The sequence below is a fragment of the Chrysemys picta genome, chromosome 11, assembly GCF_011386835.1.
Source record: "Chrysemys picta bellii isolate R12L10 chromosome 11, ASM1138683v2, whole genome shotgun sequence".
Lineage (NCBI taxonomy): Eukaryota > Metazoa > Chordata > Testudines > Emydidae > Chrysemys > Chrysemys picta.
In genome coordinates, this window is record NC_088801.1 from 31,582,698 (window position 1) to 31,602,554 (window position 19,857).

General features: G+C 41.0%; 1 protein-coding gene across 23 annotated transcripts in view; it reads left to right on the top strand.

Annotated features, from left to right (window-relative positions):
* TANC1 (tetratricopeptide repeat, ankyrin repeat and coiled-coil containing 1) overlaps nt 1-19,857 on the top strand; it is a 197,688-nt gene that overhangs the window by 53,371 nt on the left and 124,460 nt on the right. For 15 of the 23 annotated variants that reach the window (XM_042860821.2, XM_042860827.2, XM_008178484.4 and 12 more), the window contains exon 2: nt 1,034-1,107. The exons of 2 other annotated variants lie outside the window; for them this stretch is intronic. In XM_042860821.2, the coding sequence (XP_042716755.1) occupies nt 1,034-1,107 (74 nt within the window). Of the gene's footprint in view, nt 1-39; nt 716-1,033; nt 1,108-19,857 lie in introns of those variants that run through there. 6 more of the 23 variants (XM_008178480.4, XM_065560599.1, XM_008178483.4 and 3 more) reach the window with 2 other exon arrangements.

Here is a 19,857-nt window from a genome sequence, read left to right on the forward strand (position 1 = left end):
TACAGTACACACTATTAATAATTACTTTATTTTGTTGTTGCATGCTGTATGCTTGTTTGATGCTTAAAAGAAAAGAGAGAAAAAACAAAACCTGTAGAATTGTGTTTTTCCAATAGAAGATCCTTAAGCTAAAATGAGGTTGAGGACTCTGATACTTTAGGAAGTTTAATGAAAAAGTTATGTTTAGGGACCATTCTTCTTAGAGTAATACCCTTGTGCTCTCTTTCATTCATTGTTTCATATTCATTTCCATGAAAACTAGAACATTTGTTTAGAAATTTCTATTCCAAATGTTTCTTCTCTTCTTTTAGTCTGTAACTTTCTGAAATTAATTAGCTGCTGCAGAAGTTGATACAGAGAATTAGGTTTTTTAGACTGTGGAATGGGAAATAAGGAACAAACTGGAATGTTATTTTTAATGCAAAATTTCTCGGTAGTGATGACTCGGAATTGTGGGGCAAAACAATGCAAAGATGGTTTTAAATAAATTGGTTGTGGGGGATTAAGTTAGTAAAAATATTTGCTCCATATAGAAGTTCTATTGTACTTTCTGTTTATATCAGCATTTGAAGGTGCTGATAAGTTTTACTGTCAACAGTGTTTTTTTGCCACCTTCACATGACCTCAAGTAGGTATTGTTTTGTCTAAATTTATTTCCCTCCTCCTTGATGAACTCCGGTCAGAAGCAGACATTCTTTTGCCAGAGTGTCTTACGGTAAGTTATCCAGGTTTAGCCTCATAACCTTAATTATATGTGGAATGTGGAGAATGCTGTATGTTGTTTTTGCTTTATAACAAGATAGCGAACCCTTAATCACTTGGTTCAAGTATTAAAACATTCCTTGCAGCTTCAGTATTTGGTTTGACCAATGTAACTTGGTTATAGAAAACTAATGTAAACCATCAACATGTTTCAAATGAATACCCTCGTGTTTAGTTTTATCTTCCTCCTGTCTATTGCAAATTTTTTTGGAGGTGAACTTTCATTATTAATGATGTATTTAAAGTTTTGTTTTTTTCTTCCTTCCTTCAGGAGCAGTATTAAAATGTTAAAAGCGGTATTAAAAAAGAGCCGAGACGGTGCAAAGGGGAGCAAGAAAGAATCAGGTATGAATATTGAAATATTGCTATACTGTAGATCTAATAATAACTAATGAATTCAGAATTTAACATTTTTGTAAGTGGATATTTTAATTTTAATATTTTCTTAAGGAAATTACAATTCTTCAAGTATATTTAAATAGAGTTTATTTTAATTAAATAAATTAATTTTATCATTAATTAAGACAAATTAATGATAAAAAATTACTTAGATTCTTTTAGATAAAAATTGATAAATACCTGTGCTTTACAGACATTTGCTCTAAGTAACTAAATATTGTTTGAGATATTATGTCCCAAATGTGTACTTTGATATAATACTGTCTGAAATCCAAAGAAAGGCTTTATTTTATTTTTTGTAAATTATAGCCGATGCCATAAACCCACTAATTCTCTAGTTGTCCATAGTTAAAGCTAGGATTTAGTCATGGGTATTTTTAGTAAAAGTCATGGACAGGTCATGGACAATAAACAAAAATTAACAGCCCGTGACCTGTCCATGACGTGTACTATAAATACCCCTGACTAAATCTTAGCTGCGGGGCAGGGTGTGCGTGTGCTGCTCTGGGGAGGGCCAGGGTGTGTGTGTGTTGCTGGGGGGGGGGACACCCAGGGGCCAGTGGCATCAGCTGCTGGGGGTCACTGAGGCTAGCAGCACCAGCTGCCGGGGGCCACTGAGCAATGGCTGTTCCTGCTGCCCCTGGAACCACTGCTCAGGCAGTCTCCGGGGCCAGCCACGCTGGCTGCTGTTCAGGTGGTCCCTGGGGCCAGCTGCCCAGGGCTCCCTGAGCAGCAACCAGTGCAGCTAGCCCAGGGATGCTTCGGGGCACTGGTGCGGCTGGCCCTGGGGCTGCCCAAGTAGCTGGCTGTGAAGCTGCTTCAACAATGGCCGGTGTGGCTGTCCCCAGAGCCAGCTGCTTGGGCCGCCCTGGGGACAGCCATGCTGGCAGCTGCATAAGTCATGGAGTTTGTGGAGAGTCATGGTATCCATAGGATTGCCAACTTTCTGTTTGCAGAAACAACCCCCCTTCCCAAGGCCCCTCCCCTTCTCTGAAGCCCCCCCCGCCCACTCCGTCCCCCCAGCCCCCGTCGCTCGCTATCCCTCACCTTTCTCACTCGCTCATTTTCACTGGGCTGGGGCAGGTGACTGGGGTGCGGGAGGGGGTGAGGGCTCTGGGGTGGGGCTGGAGATGAGGGGTTTGAGGTGCAGGAGGGGGCTCCGGACTGGGGCCGAGGGGTTCGGAGCATGGGAGGGGGCTCCGGGCTGGGGCAGGGGCCTGGAGTGTGGGAGGGGGGTGAGGGCTCTGGCTGGGGGGTCGGGCTCTGGGGTGGGGCTGAGGGGTTCGGAGTGCGGGAGGGGGAGTGGGGTGTGGACTCTGGGAGGGAGTTGGGGTGTGGGAGGGGGCTCAGGGTGTGGGGCGGGCTACGGGTGGCGCTTACCTGAGGCAGCTCCTGGAAGCGGCGACATGTCCTCTGGCCCCTGAGTGCAGGGGCAGCCAGGGAGGCTCCGCATGCTACCCTCGCCTGCAGGCACCGCCCCCGCAGCTCCCATTGGCCATGGTTCCCAGCTAGTGGGAGCTGCGGAACCAGCGCTTGGGGCAGGGACAGCACGTGGAGCCTCTCTGACTGCCTCTGTGCCTAGGGGCTGCGAGGATGTTTCGCCACTTCTCGTGAGTCTCTCGGATACAGAGCAGGCAGGGAGCCTGCCTTAGGCCTGCTGTGCTGCCAACTGGACTTTTAACAGCCCGGTCAGTGGTGCTGACTGGAGCTGCCAGGGTCCCTTTTCAACCGGGTGTTCTGGTTGAAAACTGGACACCTGGCAACCCTAGGAATCTGTGACTTCTGCAACCTTTGTGATAGACACAGAGCCCTAGCCGTAATATCTTTCAGGAAAAATAAGGTAGGTGACCTACATTTCTAAGCCATGTCTATATGGGGACATTCAGGAAAGTAGTTAATTCCCCGTAAAAGGTGTGAAGTCAATGTGTGTAAATTGAAGCATGTTAAAGCCCTTTCGGATGCTCATGTTCAGGAATAAAGTGGCTTTAGCTCACTGTAACGTCCTCTGGAGAATATAATTTATGCTCATTGACTTTACATTTTTAGTTGATTTGCCTTAACTTTCCTAAGTGTCCTGTGTAGACCAACCCTGAGTTTCATTAAAAAAATACAAAACCGAGAAAACACCCCCAAATGAACAATTCTGGCTGCCTTCAGGTCTCAGGAAGAAGAAAAGGGCATCATCTTTGTGGCTTAGCAGATGGTGGGGATAAGCAGGCTTCACTTCAGACTGTAAGCTGCCTGAAAAAGTGTATTACATGCTTCCAAATACCATAGGCCCCTTACTACATGTCTGTCAACCAAAAGAAAAACCCACTATGTTACTAAAACGTTATTAAGGTTGCAAAGTCAAGCACTCAAAAGTTAGGAAGTGCCAGAATTAAGGTTGTCTGTGCAACCTTAATTTGTTCCCCTTGTGCATATGCATTATAATAGTCTTTAATTATATGATCATGTACTACATTTCCCCACATGGACTACTTCCTCATACAGTGAGCAGGATGGACCTGCTCTGGGAATGAATCAGGGTTGTGTACTGAAGATGACACTTGTCTGCAGCACCTCTGCTTCATTTGTTGTAGAAGTTGGAAGGTGTATAATGAATGAAGCAGAGGACTGCAGGAAGGGAAATGATGGTTTCATGGTTTAAAATAATTGAATGGGGAATGGATCTACCCCTGATTGTGCCACAAAATTCCTATGTGATGCTAAGTAAGACACTTAAATCAAATTTTTCAGGTGGTCACTAATTGTGTGATCCTCATTTTGTAGGTGCTTGACTTCTGATTTGCAGAAGTGCTGTGCACTCATGACTGCAACTGAAGTTTATAGGAACTGTGCTTTTATATGTTCAAATTTCTATATAATGCCAAGTATTCTGGAAAAATGACATCCTAGGTGTGTCAAATTTGGCACTCAAAATTACTGTATACTTTGGACCTTAATTTCTCTGTGCCTCACTTCACTATCAGTAAAATAAGAATATTATCCCTTCATCTCACAGGGATGTTTTAAATAATTTAGTGTTTGTGAAGCATTCAGATACTTTAGTGATGAGTGCCATAGAGAACCCATAAGGAAATTAAGAATTCTATCAACAGAGCAGAATTTGAAGTAGCAGGGTGTCCTGTAAATAAGGCATGGGGCCACACGTCGATCAAGAATAAAACAAAATATTGAATACTTACACCACAAGTGAGCATCATCCATCCTGCACTGTCAATGAGGCAAGGGTGCTGTGGAAAAAAAAATAGTAGTATGTAATTGGACTGTATCATAATGCATATGAACAAGGGGACAAAATTAAAGTGGCATAGACAATCTTAATTCTGGCATTTCCTAACTTTTGAGTGCTTGACTTTGCAACCTTAATATTCTATTCATTTAGCTTTTTGTATGTATTTTCCTAGCTTTTTTTATTATTATTAAAAGAAAACTGGAAAAAACAAGAAATACCATCATGTGGTATAATATGATATAGGTCATCAGAACGGCTGGAACTTTTAGATCCACTACACTACCACTTGAGCTAATGGAGTAACTTGATAGCAGTAGTAGATTGTTATCCTCTCTGGGTTGGTCCAAAGGGAGAATGGAATATTATGCCAGTGGGTTTCAAAGACATTTGTTAGTTACAGAGGAACTATGAAACTTGGGGATCTTGAGTTCCATTCTAGACTCTGGAGGTGAATGTGATCTGCTGGTACAGGTCTTCTGCCCATTTCCCCCCCGAGCTTGACTCTTTCTGCCATGTCCCCTTCAACTTGTCCCAGTCTTATCTCTTCCCCCCCACCCCTGCTTCTTGTCCCAGTCTTTTTTCTCTATTCCCCAAGCTTCTGATCCCAGTCTCCTTGCTTAGTAAGTCCTAATTTTACCCCTCCAGACTCCATGTCCCAAGACTAGTCTTCCCAAATTCCCCCCCCCCCCATCTCCTTGCCAATTTAGTCTCAGTTCTCTTTCTCCCCCTAATTTGTTTCTTTCTCTCTCCACGGTCTCCAGTCACATGCTCCCACACCCAAGTTTCTCATCTCCATTGGTTCCCAGTCCCTGTGTCCCTTCCTGGACTTCTGATCCAGTCTGTTCCCTTGCCTCCCCTGGCTCCTTGTCGCAGTCTGTTTGACCAGCCAATCTGTTATCCCCCATACAGCCTGTCTCCTTGTCAGATCTGTCTCCCCTTCCTGGTCTACTAATTACTTGTCCCAGTCTTCTTGCCTGGCAACTCCCAATGATCCTCCCTCCCCTGCTCCTCATTTGTTCTCCATGTCCTGCTTCCTGCCCCCAGTTTAACTCCCTGGCTCCCAGATGTAGTTTTCTTGCCATCCTCTAGTCCCAGTTTTTGCTCCTCTCCCTTCTCGTCCTAATCTGCTCTACCCTTCCTGCACAGTGCTCTAGGTCCTATTTTTGTCCCCTCTGCATTTGAGTCAGATGGTTTCATCCTCCATGCTGCCTGTGTGCGAACATGGAGTTCATAGAGCATCGTAGAGAGAGGCTCCCTGCTCTCAGTTCAGTGCCCGAACTCATCCCCACAACTCAAAGCAGCCGTTACAGGGAAAGTATGACTTCGCCCCGGTAGCTCTGATCTGGAGGAAGAATGTTGAGTCAATGGCACATGCACAGTCTGGTCACACATAGGAGCTCTGAGGGGAGCATGCTAAGTGAGGATGGTATCTTTCAGAGATTATAGCTGTTAAACTCTAATAAGGCTCTAAACTCTAGCGAGTCTCTACTTTGGCTTAAAACTTGTCCAAATTTGGGCACATTTTCCTTGGGATAGTAAAAGGCACATTCCTGACAAAAAGGCCAACCCCTGCCAGATTTCAGTGTCTGTGCTCCAAAGCAGGGGGGATCTAGAGTTTGCCATAGAAGTGGTCACCAGAATTTTTTTAATGTTTGAAAAACAATGTATTTTGTTCTTGCCTCTTTCTCAAACCATTTTTGAACCATTTTGGCTGAAATTTTCCAAACAGGCCCCCCCCCCCCCCAACAAACAAAACAAAACAACAAATAAAAACCCAACAACAAAAAACCCAGCCTGAGTCAGGCACTTGGCATGCATGATAATGTCACCCCAAATGGTTAAAATTTGGCAAAATTAAAAGCAAGCGACCCAGGCCACCTTTATAGGCAGTACTGCCAGCCCCAGTACAGGCCAGTGCAACATTTACAGTTTTTAATCTAATCAGTGAGCTTTTTTTAGACACATACTTTGCCTAATATGACATTCTCATGGGTGGATGGCCTGGTGCATTTTAAATGATGCAATTTAGTTTTGTAGTAAAATGTTGAGGTTCTTAGTACTTTCACCATCTGCTTAACGCTTTTTTGTAATAAACAGGAGATATCATTGAGGTTTTTTTATCAGCTCATCCTACTTGCTCCATCTTTCCTCAGAGGTTTTAATTTTTAACCTTATAAAGCAGTAAGTCTTCCAATGGATCTGTAGCCATTCATTCTTTTTGGCAACACTTCTAAAATGGGTATTTGTTTGTGCAGCCATAGTGATTGCACCAGCTGTATCTAGCAACAGTTCAAGACAGTAGATGAATAATGAGAAACTGCAGGATAAGTTAATTAGGCAGAATATAATTATGTATATTGTGATTTGGTTAGAACACTCCAATTAATGCCATTGCTCTTGCGAATGGTTTTACATCATCTCTTCAAAGTAGTAGTCATTAAATCACAAGCCTCTGCCCCTTCAACTCCCCAGTGTCATACTGGGGCATTGCTTAAATAGGTAACAATCTTTCTTTTGATTAATATCATTATTTTTCTTATTAGGGACTGTGGCAATCGATAAGCTTAAAGTTTAGAACTTCTGCATTGACATAGTACGGTTGTTCAGACTCAACCTGGTGACTTTTTTGTTTTTAATCCTTGTGATTTATACAGTTTTCTGTTAGATACCATAAGTGATACAATAAATATAGGCTTATTGTATTCCTTAGATCCACTCATCCAGTTGAGTTGGCTTCTCTTTTACAAGGTCAAGCAGACTGAAGCAACTAGTAGAATTTTCAAAATTTCATGTAACAGCAACTGTGTGTTACAATTCATTCTATTTAATTGTGAGATCTTTGTTTTGTACTACTTATATTCTTGTATATATTCCTCATTTAAAGTAATATCTAATTACTAGTAGAGGAGCATATTTCTCCTCTACCTATCAAAGCCATTTCATGTGTTTTTTGTCTTGAGTGTCAAAGGAAAGAGGCCAATTATATCATTTAAGTAGGGCTGTCAAGCAATTAAAAAAATAATCGCAATTAATCCTACTATTAAAAAAATTAATGGCAATTAATTGCATGTTTAATTGCACTGTTAAATAATAATACCATTTATTTAAATATTTTGTGGATATTTTCTACATTTTCAAATTTATTGATTTCAGTTACAACACAATTCAGAGTGTACAGTGCTCACTTTATATTTTTTATTACAAATATTTGCACTGTAAAAAACAAAAGAAATAGTATTTTTCAATTCACCTAATACCAATATTGTAGTGCAATATCTTTATCATTAAAGTTGAACTTACAAATGTGGAATTATGTACAAAAAAATAACTGTATTCCAAAACAAAACAATATAAAACTTTAGAGCCTACAAGTCCACTCTGTCCTACTTCTTGTTCAGCCAGTCGCCCAAACAAGTTTGTTTACATTTGCAGGAGATAATTCTGCCCACTTCTTTTTTTACAATGTCACCTGAAAGTAAGAACAGGCATTCTGGCACTGTTGTAGCCGGCATCAAAAGATATTTACGTGCCAGATGCACTAAAGATTCATATATCCCTTCATGCTTCAACCACTATTCCAGAGGACACGTGTCCATGCCGATAACAGGTTCTGCTTGATAACAATCCAAAGTGATGCAGACTGACATACATTCATTGTCATTATCTGAGTCAGATGCCACCAGCAGAAGGTTGATTTTCTTTTTTGGTGGTTTGGTCTGAAGTTTCTGCATCAGAGTGTTGCTCTTTTAACTCTTCTGAAAGCATGTTCCACACTTTCTCCCTCTCAGATTTTGTATGGCACTTCAGATTCTTAAACCTTAGGTCGAGTGCTGTAGCTATCTTTAGAAATCTCACATTGGTACCTGCTTTGTGTTTTGCCAAATCTGCTGTGAAAGTGTTCTTAAAATGAACAACACGTGCTGGGTCATCATTTGAGACTGCTATAACATGAAATATATGGCAGAATGCTGGTAAAACAGAGCAGGAGACATAGAATTCTCCCCCAAGGAGTTCAGTCACAAATTTAATGAACACATTCTTTTTTAACGAGCATCATCAGCATGGAAGCATGTCCTCTGGAATGTCCTCTGAAGCATGCAAATGTTTAGCATTTCTGGCACATAAATATGCTGTAATGCTGGCTACAAAAGTGCCATGCGAATGCCTGTTCTTACTTTCAGATGACGTAAATTATAAGTGGGCAGCATTATTTCTCGTAAATGTAAACAAAGTTGTGTTTTCTGAGCAATTGGCTGAACAAGAAGTAGGACTGAGTGGACTTGTAGGCCCTAAAGGTTTACATTGTTTTGTTTTGGAGTGCAGTTATGTAACCACCCAAAAAAAAAAATCTACATTTGTAAGTTACACTTTCACAATAAAGCACTACAGTACTTGTATAAGGGGAATTGAAAACTACTATTTTTTATCATTTTTACAGTACAAATATTTGTAATGAAAATAATATGAAGAGAGCACTGTACACTTTGTATTCTGTGTTGTAAGAGAAATCAATATATTGAAAATGTGGAAAAACATCCAAAAATATTTAATACATTTCACTTGGTATTCTATTGTTTAAAAGTGCGATTAATTGTGATTAATTTTTTTAATCTCGATTAATTTTTTGAGTTAATCGTTGGAGTTAACTGCGATTGACAGCCCTACATTTAAGTATTCTAAACTTCTGAATTTATCAACCTTATGAATCACCAATCCCTCCCCGCGCGTTTCCCCCCCCCCCTACATATATGCATGCATACACACTACCCTCTTTTTTATTTAGTAAATTATATAAACCTCCACCTCTTCAATTTGGGGTTTTAAGAATAATGAAGTTGTATGGCCAGTCACCTTCATAGGTGATTTAAAAAACTGATTTAAGAACAAAGCTGTTTCTCTTAGCCTTAAAAGAGACTACTTTTTTAAAAAAAAATCAACTTGTGCAATAAATAAATAAGTAAATAAATAAAATCCATCTGGAGGGGAATATATTCTCTGGGAACTAAAGAAAATTCTTGTGATCGTTGTTCAAGTCATGAAATCTACATTCCCCAATGTGGTCTCTTTCTAAGTGACATAATGGTGAGAGCCATGCTGGAATAGAAGAAAAAATTGACAGTTGGATCAAAGACATCAAGAAATGATCCCAGTGCAAGACAAAAGACATCCTGTCAACTTTGTGTGTGGTGGTGGTGCTGCTAACTTGAAGTCAACAGCTAGCTTTGTTTAAATATAGTGGCTTATCGATTCTGTGTTAAGGCCCTGATTGGTGGATTTTCCATCTTCCCTTAAACCAATTTCCATCTCAATATTTTAAAGAAAAGTTAGGCTGTTTGGAATGGAGACTAGACCAGTCTCTGATAAAGGCTGAAGCTTGAGACACATTTCTCCTTTAAGTGGATTAGAAAAAAATATTTTGCTACCTTACCCCATCTGTCTGGATTGGTGTTTGCAGAATGCAGATTTAATCTCTTTACAAACACAGTGCTACTTCCCTCCTGAAAATTGGTCTTACAAGAAATCAAAGAGCTCTATTTTTATCAGTCCAGTGTTATAGGAGTCATCAGTTGGGCATGCACAAAGCATGCATTGATTTTAGTGAAAATTGGTGTCATTTGTGGGTTTTTTGTTTTTTGCATTTAATTTGTTTCATTGACATTTTATATTTTGTCCAAAGCAACCAAGATGTGCCACAGAAAAGTTATTACAGCGTGTTTTCTAATAAGTTCCACAAATGTATAGAATCTGAGGAAAACAAGAATCAGATTGAAGTTTTTGGCTGTTTGTGAATGGGCATCATAATGTTTATTGGATACGCAGTAAATCTAGTGATTTGAATCTTTTATTTTTTTTACACATGTTCTGTATCTGTAAATCTATCAAAGGTTCTTCTTAGTTTATGTTTTTACCTTCTTAGTTTTCAGTTTCGCTTACCTTGTTATTTACCATCCTAGTCTCTTTATATAAACATCTTTGACCTAAATGTATAATATAATATAGAATAAGTATTTGAGTGTGCAGAATCTAATGATTAACGTTTTTACTTTTAATAGTAAGTTCTATTGTGCTTGAAATATTCAAACACCTTTTTGATATATTCTGAAGGATAAATCAGGTAAAAAGTGTGTTTTGTCAAAAAACAATCATTCTTGTGTTGAGCAAATGTTATGTGAGGTTGGAAAGTAGATTTTAATTAAGAAACTTGGACATTGCTCTCATTTTAATACATTTTTTTGGAAAAAAAATTCAGTGACTGTTGTGCTTTTTGGGCATTTGCTTTGGAATCCTTAGTTTTGATTGCTAAAATAATGTCCAGTCATATTGTTTTGCTTTTCCTCCTCCATTTAGGATTATTTTATTCTAGGCCATAATTAAAAGCTTGACCTACAGTACAGGCACAGCACTTAAATACCAAATACAAATGCACCTAAATTCGCTGACATGAGAATTTTGTTTAATCATTGTAGCTAAATTGCCACTTTCATTTATAATAAAGCAAAACGGAGTTGTTTGGCAAGCAAAAAATTATTTATTAGGCCACCTACTTAGACCTTTAAAAAGAAAAGTTACACCTTTTTGAGAAGACTTCTCTGTAACAGTAAGGATTTGTGTCTCAGCTGAAGCTGTTTATTTAGAATGTGTATTTGACCCTCACCTTCCCTATGTGATCTCTCATTAAACATCAGTGTTTGATTAACAGTTGTAACTAAGCCAACAGTAAGTAGGGCTTCAGATACCCTTTCATCAAATTCAGGGTTTGAAAAATCATTAAATAAAATATGTTTGCATTTTAAAACTAAATACGCAAATCCAGTTTGCTTTTGGTATGTAAGCCCTGTATGATAGGCTTTGAATTTTAAGTGAAAAGGGTCTTTCTTATGCATGAAGTTCTGATACCATTAGTGGAATGTTGAACTTGTGCTGGAATCCTTTCAAGTTTTAGTGTGACTTTTGGTCAGTCTTCTAAAAATGTCTCCCAACAGAAGATGCTTTGTTTCATGCTAAAAATATGGAGCTGTTTTTGATTATTCTGCGATGCGTTGCCCGTTTTCTGTGGCTGTTGGCTATTATTTAAGAGTTTAGTACAGTGACTTTTTTTGCTGAGCAAGTAGGTATTTTGTGTGGTGAAGCAATTCTTTTTTCCAGAAACTAACTCCAAAGAGATCTTCTAAGTATCAAAACTAGCTTTGATATTTGGGTATTCACAAGCAATAATTATTTCAAATGCCCTAATTTCTATTTCTCACTTTAATTTCTTTTAAAAATAGTTGTCTTTAACAGTAACATTTTAAAGGAAACAATTTTTGCTAATGCAAAAACCTCAGTTACTGTTAGTGGTTCAGATTTGGGGCTGTTGGAGAAGTAATCCGTGGGCGGGAAGTAGATATTGAGGATGAACAAATGGGTTCAGATAAAAACAGACTGGTACAGATTTTCATCCAGCCATTGAACTTCTTGTTTTAAAGTTTGCCCTGGGTTGGTTCTGATTTAATACATTTTTACTGCAGTCCAGGTACCTAACTCCTGATGAGTCTTCTCCTCACAGGCTAGGTCCTTCCTTTGTCTTGTCCCTCCGTACTTGGTGTGACAGGAAAACACATAGTTGGATGATTTCCCCACCTCACCCCTCAGAGATGTCGCTTAGGTGACAGAAGTTAGTTTTCTTTTCCCAGGGCCAGGGCCTCATGCCTTGGGCAATGACTTCTCATCCAGTTCCCCAGGGTTGATAGTGTTGTCGGTGGGAGTGAGTCTCTGGTTCCCAAGGGTGGGGACCTGATGCTCTGGTGCCTCAAAATCTTTAAAAAAGAACAGGAGTACTTGTGGCACCTTAGAGACTAACAAATTTATTAGAGCATAAGCTTTCGTGGACTACAGCCCACTTCTTCGGATGCCACAAGTACTCCTGTTCTTTTTGCGGATACAGACTAACACGGCTGCTACTCTGAAACCTGTCAAAATCTTTAGGTAATGCTCTGGAAGCAAATTCTCCTACCCATCCCCTAACCGTGGGTCCAGGGTGAGTCTCTTGGTCCTGGGGACAAAGGCCTGATAGCCTGTCCTCTCCTGTCCCAGGCAACATTCTTACCTGCTTTGAGCTGCCTGGTTTTAATTTTAAAAAGATGAAATCTCTGTAAGAGACAACTGAAGCTTTATCAGCATATAGTGATTAAAAAAATAGGCGTGTAGAGAACAGATGGACCATGCCGCCCTACTCCATATACCAGGGGTTCCCAAACTGGGGGTCAGGACCCCTCAGGGGGTCACAAGGTGGTTATATGGGGCATTGCGAGCTGTCAGCCTCCATCCCAAACCCCGCTTTGCCTCCAGCATTTATAATGGTGTTAAATATATAAAAAAGTATTTGTAATTTATATGGGGGGTCGCTTTCAGAGGCTTGCTATGTGAAAGGAGTCACCAGTACAAAAGTTTGAGAACCACTGCCATATACTTCACCTGTTCATTCCCATGAAGAAAAAAAATCAGGATGGGGGGGGGGGGGGAATGTGAAGCAAATTGGGTTTAAAAAAATCATATTTGAACCTTCAGTAATCTTTCTGGCACCTAGAATTTAGAGACTGTGATGGCGCACACTGAGGTTTGAAATAGCATCTGACAGTGGCATGTTATGAGGGAAACCAAATCTTTTTTCTTCAGCACTCAGAATTCCCCAGTAATCTGTGGAATCTCTTTTCTCCTCTGTGTGTGTACACCCATTAGTGGGAGTTATATAAGTTTTCTTATATATATTATGAAGAGTCTCATTCAGCTGCATGAGACTGTTTTTAGCAAAGTAGAAAGTACTTCAGAATGTTGGATAATCCTGTCTTCTTAGGTAGTATTGATTAATGGTATTGTATGGGCACACAACCTGTTAATTTGTAGGTTTCTGGGAAGTCTCTTCACTGCTCACTTAGAACTTTTACAGAGATGTCATTGAACTGTTGGTGGCAAGAGAATAGGAACCATATGCAAAGAAGGCAAAATGAACTGTTACTGGTTTTTATGATGTTCACAATCCTGCTCTCTCCCGCTCTCCCAAATACAATTTTTGTCCTGTCTTAACCAAAACCATATATTAGTACTTCCTTCCAGCTAGCAAAGTAATTACTGTAATGATAATCTGAGAAAGAGAGAGAGCTGTGGAGTTTCAGACTATAGTATCTCCTCCGTGGGTTATACTGTAAAATAACTTGAGAAAATATATCTTAAAAAATAGACTACAGTGATTATCTGTGGATATCAAAACTCCAGCAAAAATTGCAGCCAGAGTTCCCTTGTTTCCTAAAGGCCGGGGAAAAGATATAGGTCTTGCATGTGCTGTCAGTAAAGACACAATTGTGAGGTCTAAAGGTCTGGAATAATGAGAAAGAGTTCCAGGTTATTTAGGACATTATAAGTCAACATCTTAAAATCAACCCAGAAGCCAATAAACAACCATTGTGGATGATAGAACACAGGTTTAATGTGCTTGTGAAAAGAAATGCCACTTACCATGAAAAAGTACTTGGGCCTGCTAGTGAAGGCAGGGGACTGGACTTAATGACCTTTCTCACACACACACGCACCCACCCACCCCTACCTACCTACCTACCTTTTAAAAAAAAGGAGGGGGGGCCACAGAATTTCTGCTGTTATGGCCCATTTTTACATCCTTTCCATATGGCAAGAAGATTGTTTTTGTTTTTTTCTTATGTGGCCTGTGAGCCTGTCTCAGTTCAGCATATGTGGCAGCAGGTGTGGCTGATTTTTATTAAATTAATCTTTGGTGTTTGAAACTAATATCCTCTTCTTGAATGTTATAATAATTAGAATTCCAAAGTCTCTTCCACACAATACAGCTTGTATATAGAATGGGGAAAATAAAATTGTTTTTATTATGCTTAATCTTGAAATATATACCAAAAAAGCCTGTAAAGGTTTTCATTCCTGTTATCCTCTGTTTTCAATAGGATTAGATAAAGCATTTAGTTTTAGGTCTGTTAAAATTCAAGTTCTGCATTAAGTATAATAAAAGTCTTACATAATCATTACATTGTAGTCAGTTATCCTCCTCATCTTTTTTTTTTTTTTTGGTCTCTTAAAATTGTTAATCTTATTAAACCTTTTAGTTGCATCCCAATATGTCGATAGGATTAGAGTTTAATTTTCAAGCCCTCCCACCTCCCGTTTTTTTTTTTAAATTGTAGCAGTTTCCATGGTTACTTTGACCACTGAATAGGACCACCTAGTTCCTTGTGATTCATGCCCATGGAACTATGTTGGCCAGAGACACGTTGGCAGTGGAAATGTGTACAAATAAAAGGTTTATAAAATAGAGATTTCACAGGACTACTTGTCTTTGTTTAGTTTGACATTATTAGAAAACGTGTAGACTGTCACCTTCCTGTTATTCCAGGGCTGCTGTGTAGACACTGGGCTGGAGAAGTAAAATATAAAAATTTCTAACACTGAAAACATGAAGCTAAAATTATTTGAATTATTTTTAAAATGGTGGGTGAGTAATTGTAGCTTTTAATATGTATCAGTTTATGGCAACTGGTTACATCCTGGGATACAGGTGCAAACTGGTGTTTTGGCAGTGATTATGTATGCATTTCTAAAGTGCTCATCTCTCTAACATGTAGGTGCTTTCTAGAAAGCAGAAAAGTATTCTCTCTCACCTTATGTGGTCATTAATTTTGGATCTGTACTATCACCAGTCTATACATCCAACTCTGAAGACTGCTAGTGGAGTTGTGAGAAACTAAACCAGGGGTCTCAAACTCCCGGCCATCTGCAGCCCAAGAACCTCCCCAGTGTGGCCCGGGTCTCTCCCTTGGCCCTGCTGTCGCCCCCAGGTGCTCCCACCACCTGTGCGTCACCCGGGGCTCCACCCACCACCGGCAGCGCAGTGGAGCTGAGTGGCTTCCTGCGCGCTCGCTCCAGTGGCTGCCAGCCCCTCCCTGTGTTAATATATGGAGATATTCCTATCTCATAGAACTGGAGGGGACCCTGAAATGTCATTGAGTCCAGCCCCCTGCTTTCACTAGCAGGACCAAGTACTGATTTTGCCCTAGATCCCTAAGTGGCCCCCTCAAGGACTGAACTCACAACCCTGGATTTAGCAGGCTAATGCTCAAACCACTGAGCTATCCCCCCACCGTGGCTCTAGGCAGGGCTGTGACTCCACGCGCTGCCCCCGCCCCGAGCGCCCCTGCGGCCAATGGGAAGCTGCGGGGACAGTGCAGCAGTACGCGGAGACCCCCCGCCCCACCTTGGAGCCCCAGATAAGCACCGCACCCCGATTCCCTTCCAGAGCCTGCACCCTCACCCTCCTTCCCATACACTCCCTCCTGCCCCCAACTCCCTTTCAGAGCCTGCACCCCTCCTCTTCCCCACATACCCCCTCCTGCCCCCAAACTCCCTCCCAGAGCCTGCACCCCAATCCCCTACCTCAGACCTCCTCCCCCACCCAAACTCCCTCCCAGAGCCTTAGGCAGGTGGGGGGCGGAGTTTGGGGCAGCATGGGTGACATTATTGGCACACTGGGAGGATTTGAGGACTGGCACTTGCCCTAAGGTAAATTGAGTTTGAGACCCCTGAATTAAACAATTTACTGCTTCAAAATAGTGTATTTATTTTTCTGTGGCATTAACACTGTGCATCACTTCAGATCTGACAGTAGTGCCAGTTTATAAGAAATATATAAATATAATCAGTGAAACATGTGACATTCACTGAGAATATTGCCTTTATTTGAAACTCTGAAAATGCTAATTACTTTATTTTCTGCAGGCAAATTGCATTCTGAATTACTTTGGTATTTGTTGTACTGCAATTTGGAATACCTAACTTGATTTGCTTGTCTGTATTCCAAATACTTCTTGTGTTGGTGTTTAAAGACCACTAAACTGAATAGTGCTGTCTTTATCCCACCTCGCCCCAGGCAATCTTGAACAATCTGCCCAGCATATTTTTGGTATCTTTTTTTCTTTTGCAAGTGTTTAGCCATTACGGTTATTGCATACAAACTGGCAAATTGAAGTGGCATTGGTGCCAGGGCACTGTGACTCTGTGTTGTTCCACAAGGAAACCGCTTTAAGATGGTATGTAGATTGGCATGGGGCAATTGTTTAAGAACAATCAAACAGCTAGAATGCATTGTATATGACGTTTGGTAGAAATGAATAAGATGCCTCAGAACTGATTCTTATAGCTATTTTAACTTTCACTGTCGTCAAAATTGGTTAATGGGGTGCTAGCAGATAGTAGCCAATCTGGAAGCAGGATTTTCACACCCAGTTCTTTGTCTTTCTCCCCTTTGGCTTCAACTATGCCAATTATTTGAAAATACTACATGAAAGTTTTAACTTTCCTGAAACTAACCATTCCACAGGTCCAGTCCCTGCTTGTACTGTTTGAAGGGCCTTACAGGGGGTACAAGGCATTCAGAAATGTCATTTCCCCAGTGAATTAGAGGCCCTTACAAGCCTCCCTCACCTCAGAGGAACTTTGGATGTGTTCTAGCCAAGCCATGTCTATGTCCCAGGGCAGAGTTCAGGAGGCCTCAATTGATGAGATCTGTTGGGCTGCCTTCTCTGCTAGGTTCATACCTTTTTGAGAAACTTCTAGCTGAATTGCTTGCATTAAGTAATGCAGCATTTCATCAGTGGGTTGGAGGGGTCCTTCAGGAGCAGCCAGAGGGCTGATTCTTTCCTGGGGTGTTTTGCTCCCCTTTGACTGTGCTCCTTCCCCATTGTTCCTAATGGTCTCCCCTTTTAGCTTAGCCTGTCTTTGTACCCAGGAGGGAAAACAGCCCTTGAGAAACTAACACTTGCTAGTCAGACCCATTCATCCATAGTGGTGGCAGTGGCATAGAGTGAGGTAAGAGAAAATTAGTTTGTTTTCCTATTCCCCCCCCCAAAATGTAACTCTTGTTTCATTATGGCAACAATGCACTCAGTGTCTTAGTGAGCAAGGATCTGTGAATGAACATAAGTGAGAGCTTGCTGTCAAGTTGAGAGAGCTGGAGTGTGGGTAGAAGGGTTTCTGTGTTTTAATTTTGTGTTGCTCTTGAAATCCAAGTAATGGAAATCTGGTCTGTGCTGCTATCCCAACAGACATGATCATAGGTGTAATCAAAGTAAATATCAGCAGCATGCTGATATAATAAAAATTGCCGAGGCAGAATGGTCTATGTACAAATGTTAAAAATTCTTGTAAAGTTACTGTTGTAGCCAAATTTATTTATCACGTAATTTCATTGAAGATAGTCCTAGTTTCACTCCTCTGAATTTGGCCCTATTGCACTAGTTTTCATTTAACAGCCTAATCTTTCAAAGAGTTAGCAGCAAAGGCAGACTAAAATAATTGCTGTTTTTATATTTAAAAAAAGTGTGAATATAAAACACTGCTAATTTATTTCACAGCAATAAAATAGAAAAAATGTGTGATCAAATGTTTTCCTGTTTTTTTTAATTTTTATTTTCTACAAGAGAAAAAACTTTTCGTTCCTTTTTCTGTAAGTTTTTTGTCTTTTTTTGCACTCTGTCACCCCCATCACAGCTGGAATGCTTGCACAATTTCCAAATTGCAGCCTCTGTAACATGTCTAGTGAAAACCTTAGCAACAATGTCAATATTTTCAAATTGCAGTTAGCTATATTTGCATTTTGCTTGCTTGCTCGCTCACTTTTTTCCTTTATCCAAAGACATAAATGGAATGTGAGCCCCTGCTTCTCTGTGTATCCTACATACACCTAGTCCAAGAAACCACTAATTTTATATTCACTGGTTTTGTCTTTAAGGTGAGCCTGTCACATCTAATCTTAATCTGTATTTAGAGTACCAGTCGCCAAGGTTGACGTGCAATAGGTGCAGAGTTGATACTAAAAGTGTGGGTTGGATTTTCAAAAGTGCTTAAGGGAGTTAGCTGCCTAGCTTCCATTGAAAGTCAATGGAAATTAATTGCCTAGTTCCTTTAGGTGCTTTTGAAAATCTCACCCTGTGAAGTTATAAATCTGTAAATTAAAATCACTAGTGTTTTGTTTCATTATTTCTTTGGAAATATCTTTTTTACACACAGTGTGTTGCAACTTGCTACACACTGAAGTGTCTCTTCTAGGGGGTTTTGAGCCAGTAGAGAAGCTTCAACAAAAGGCACTTTAGATAAATGTAATTGTATATTTTCCTTAGTTTTTTTACAATTTCTATTCTTCATTGTGATTGAACTAAAACTCAATCCCTAAAAAGTGTACCCCACCACCAAGCAGTTCTAGCTTTGTTGGGGCTGAAAATTAAGAGAGAGGAGCTGAAGATAAACTCAGCATTAGGAAGGTGGTATGTTAGCCTGCTATTGTGTTTTAGGACTTACAACTCAGTGAGAGAACTTTGAAATCCAGAGTGAAGTTCTTGCAATTCATTCATCCTACAAAGAGAAAGCATATCTCACTGTATAATTCCTAGAGGTAAAGTTTGAGACTATGGTAAGATCTGTATGAACCAGACTTCCTGAGATGCACTCATTTTTGGAAATAGGAAACCACTGTGGATTTAGAACTTTTTGCCTGTTAACTGCTCTTCAGCACAATCATTTATCTTTAACTTCCATGTGTGCTGTTTCAAAGCTTGCTAGTTGACAAAAAATCCCATTTTTTCCCCTCCGAATCTAGGAAGATTACATACTCTCTGCAATCTTGTAATTAAAAATGGTCAGAAGTTTTCTTATGGTACAGTTTGGAAATACAAGAAGATGCTTTAAAGATAGTATTAATAGACTGTATCTGATGGAAAGTGCTGAGTAGGGTTACCAGACGTCCGGATTTCCCCGGACATGTCCGGCTTTTTGGTTGTTAAATGGCCATCTGGGAGGAATTTTTAAATATCTAAAAAAGTCCGGGTTTTTCGATATTTAAAAATCTCTCCCGGCTGGCTGGCATATGGACGTGTGGTAACCCTGCCAGAGCAAGCCTCTGAGCACCCGTCCCAGGGACTGCAGGGCTCGGAGAGGTTCTTCGCCGAGGCGTCGCTAGGGGTTCTGTTGAGCTTGGCGCCACGTTCACAGCTCGGCGCTCCTTGAGCCCGGCCCCATCCAGGGCCCCCCGGCCACAGCCCCGGGTGGTGAGTGCCAAGGCCCTGAGGCGCTGCCCTGCCCGAGCTGCAGCTGTGCCGGGGAGCGTCCGAGGGCTGCAGGCAGCGCTGGAGCTGCCGGAGGATGAGTTGGAGCCGGCCCCGCACCAGCGGGCTGAGCGGGGAGTTGTCCCGGGAGAAGTTTCCCTGGGCACCCAAGTCCGTAACCTCCCTCCGTGTGGTGCCCAAGCCCGTAACCTCCCTCCCTGTGGTGCCGCCAGCATGGGTGCCCTTGGGCTCCCGGCTTTCTGCCGGCCGGAGCGGAGCCTGCAGGGAAACTTCTCCCGGGACAACTCCCCGCTCAGCCCACTGGTGCGGGGCGGTCTCCAACTCATCCTCCGGCAGCTCCAG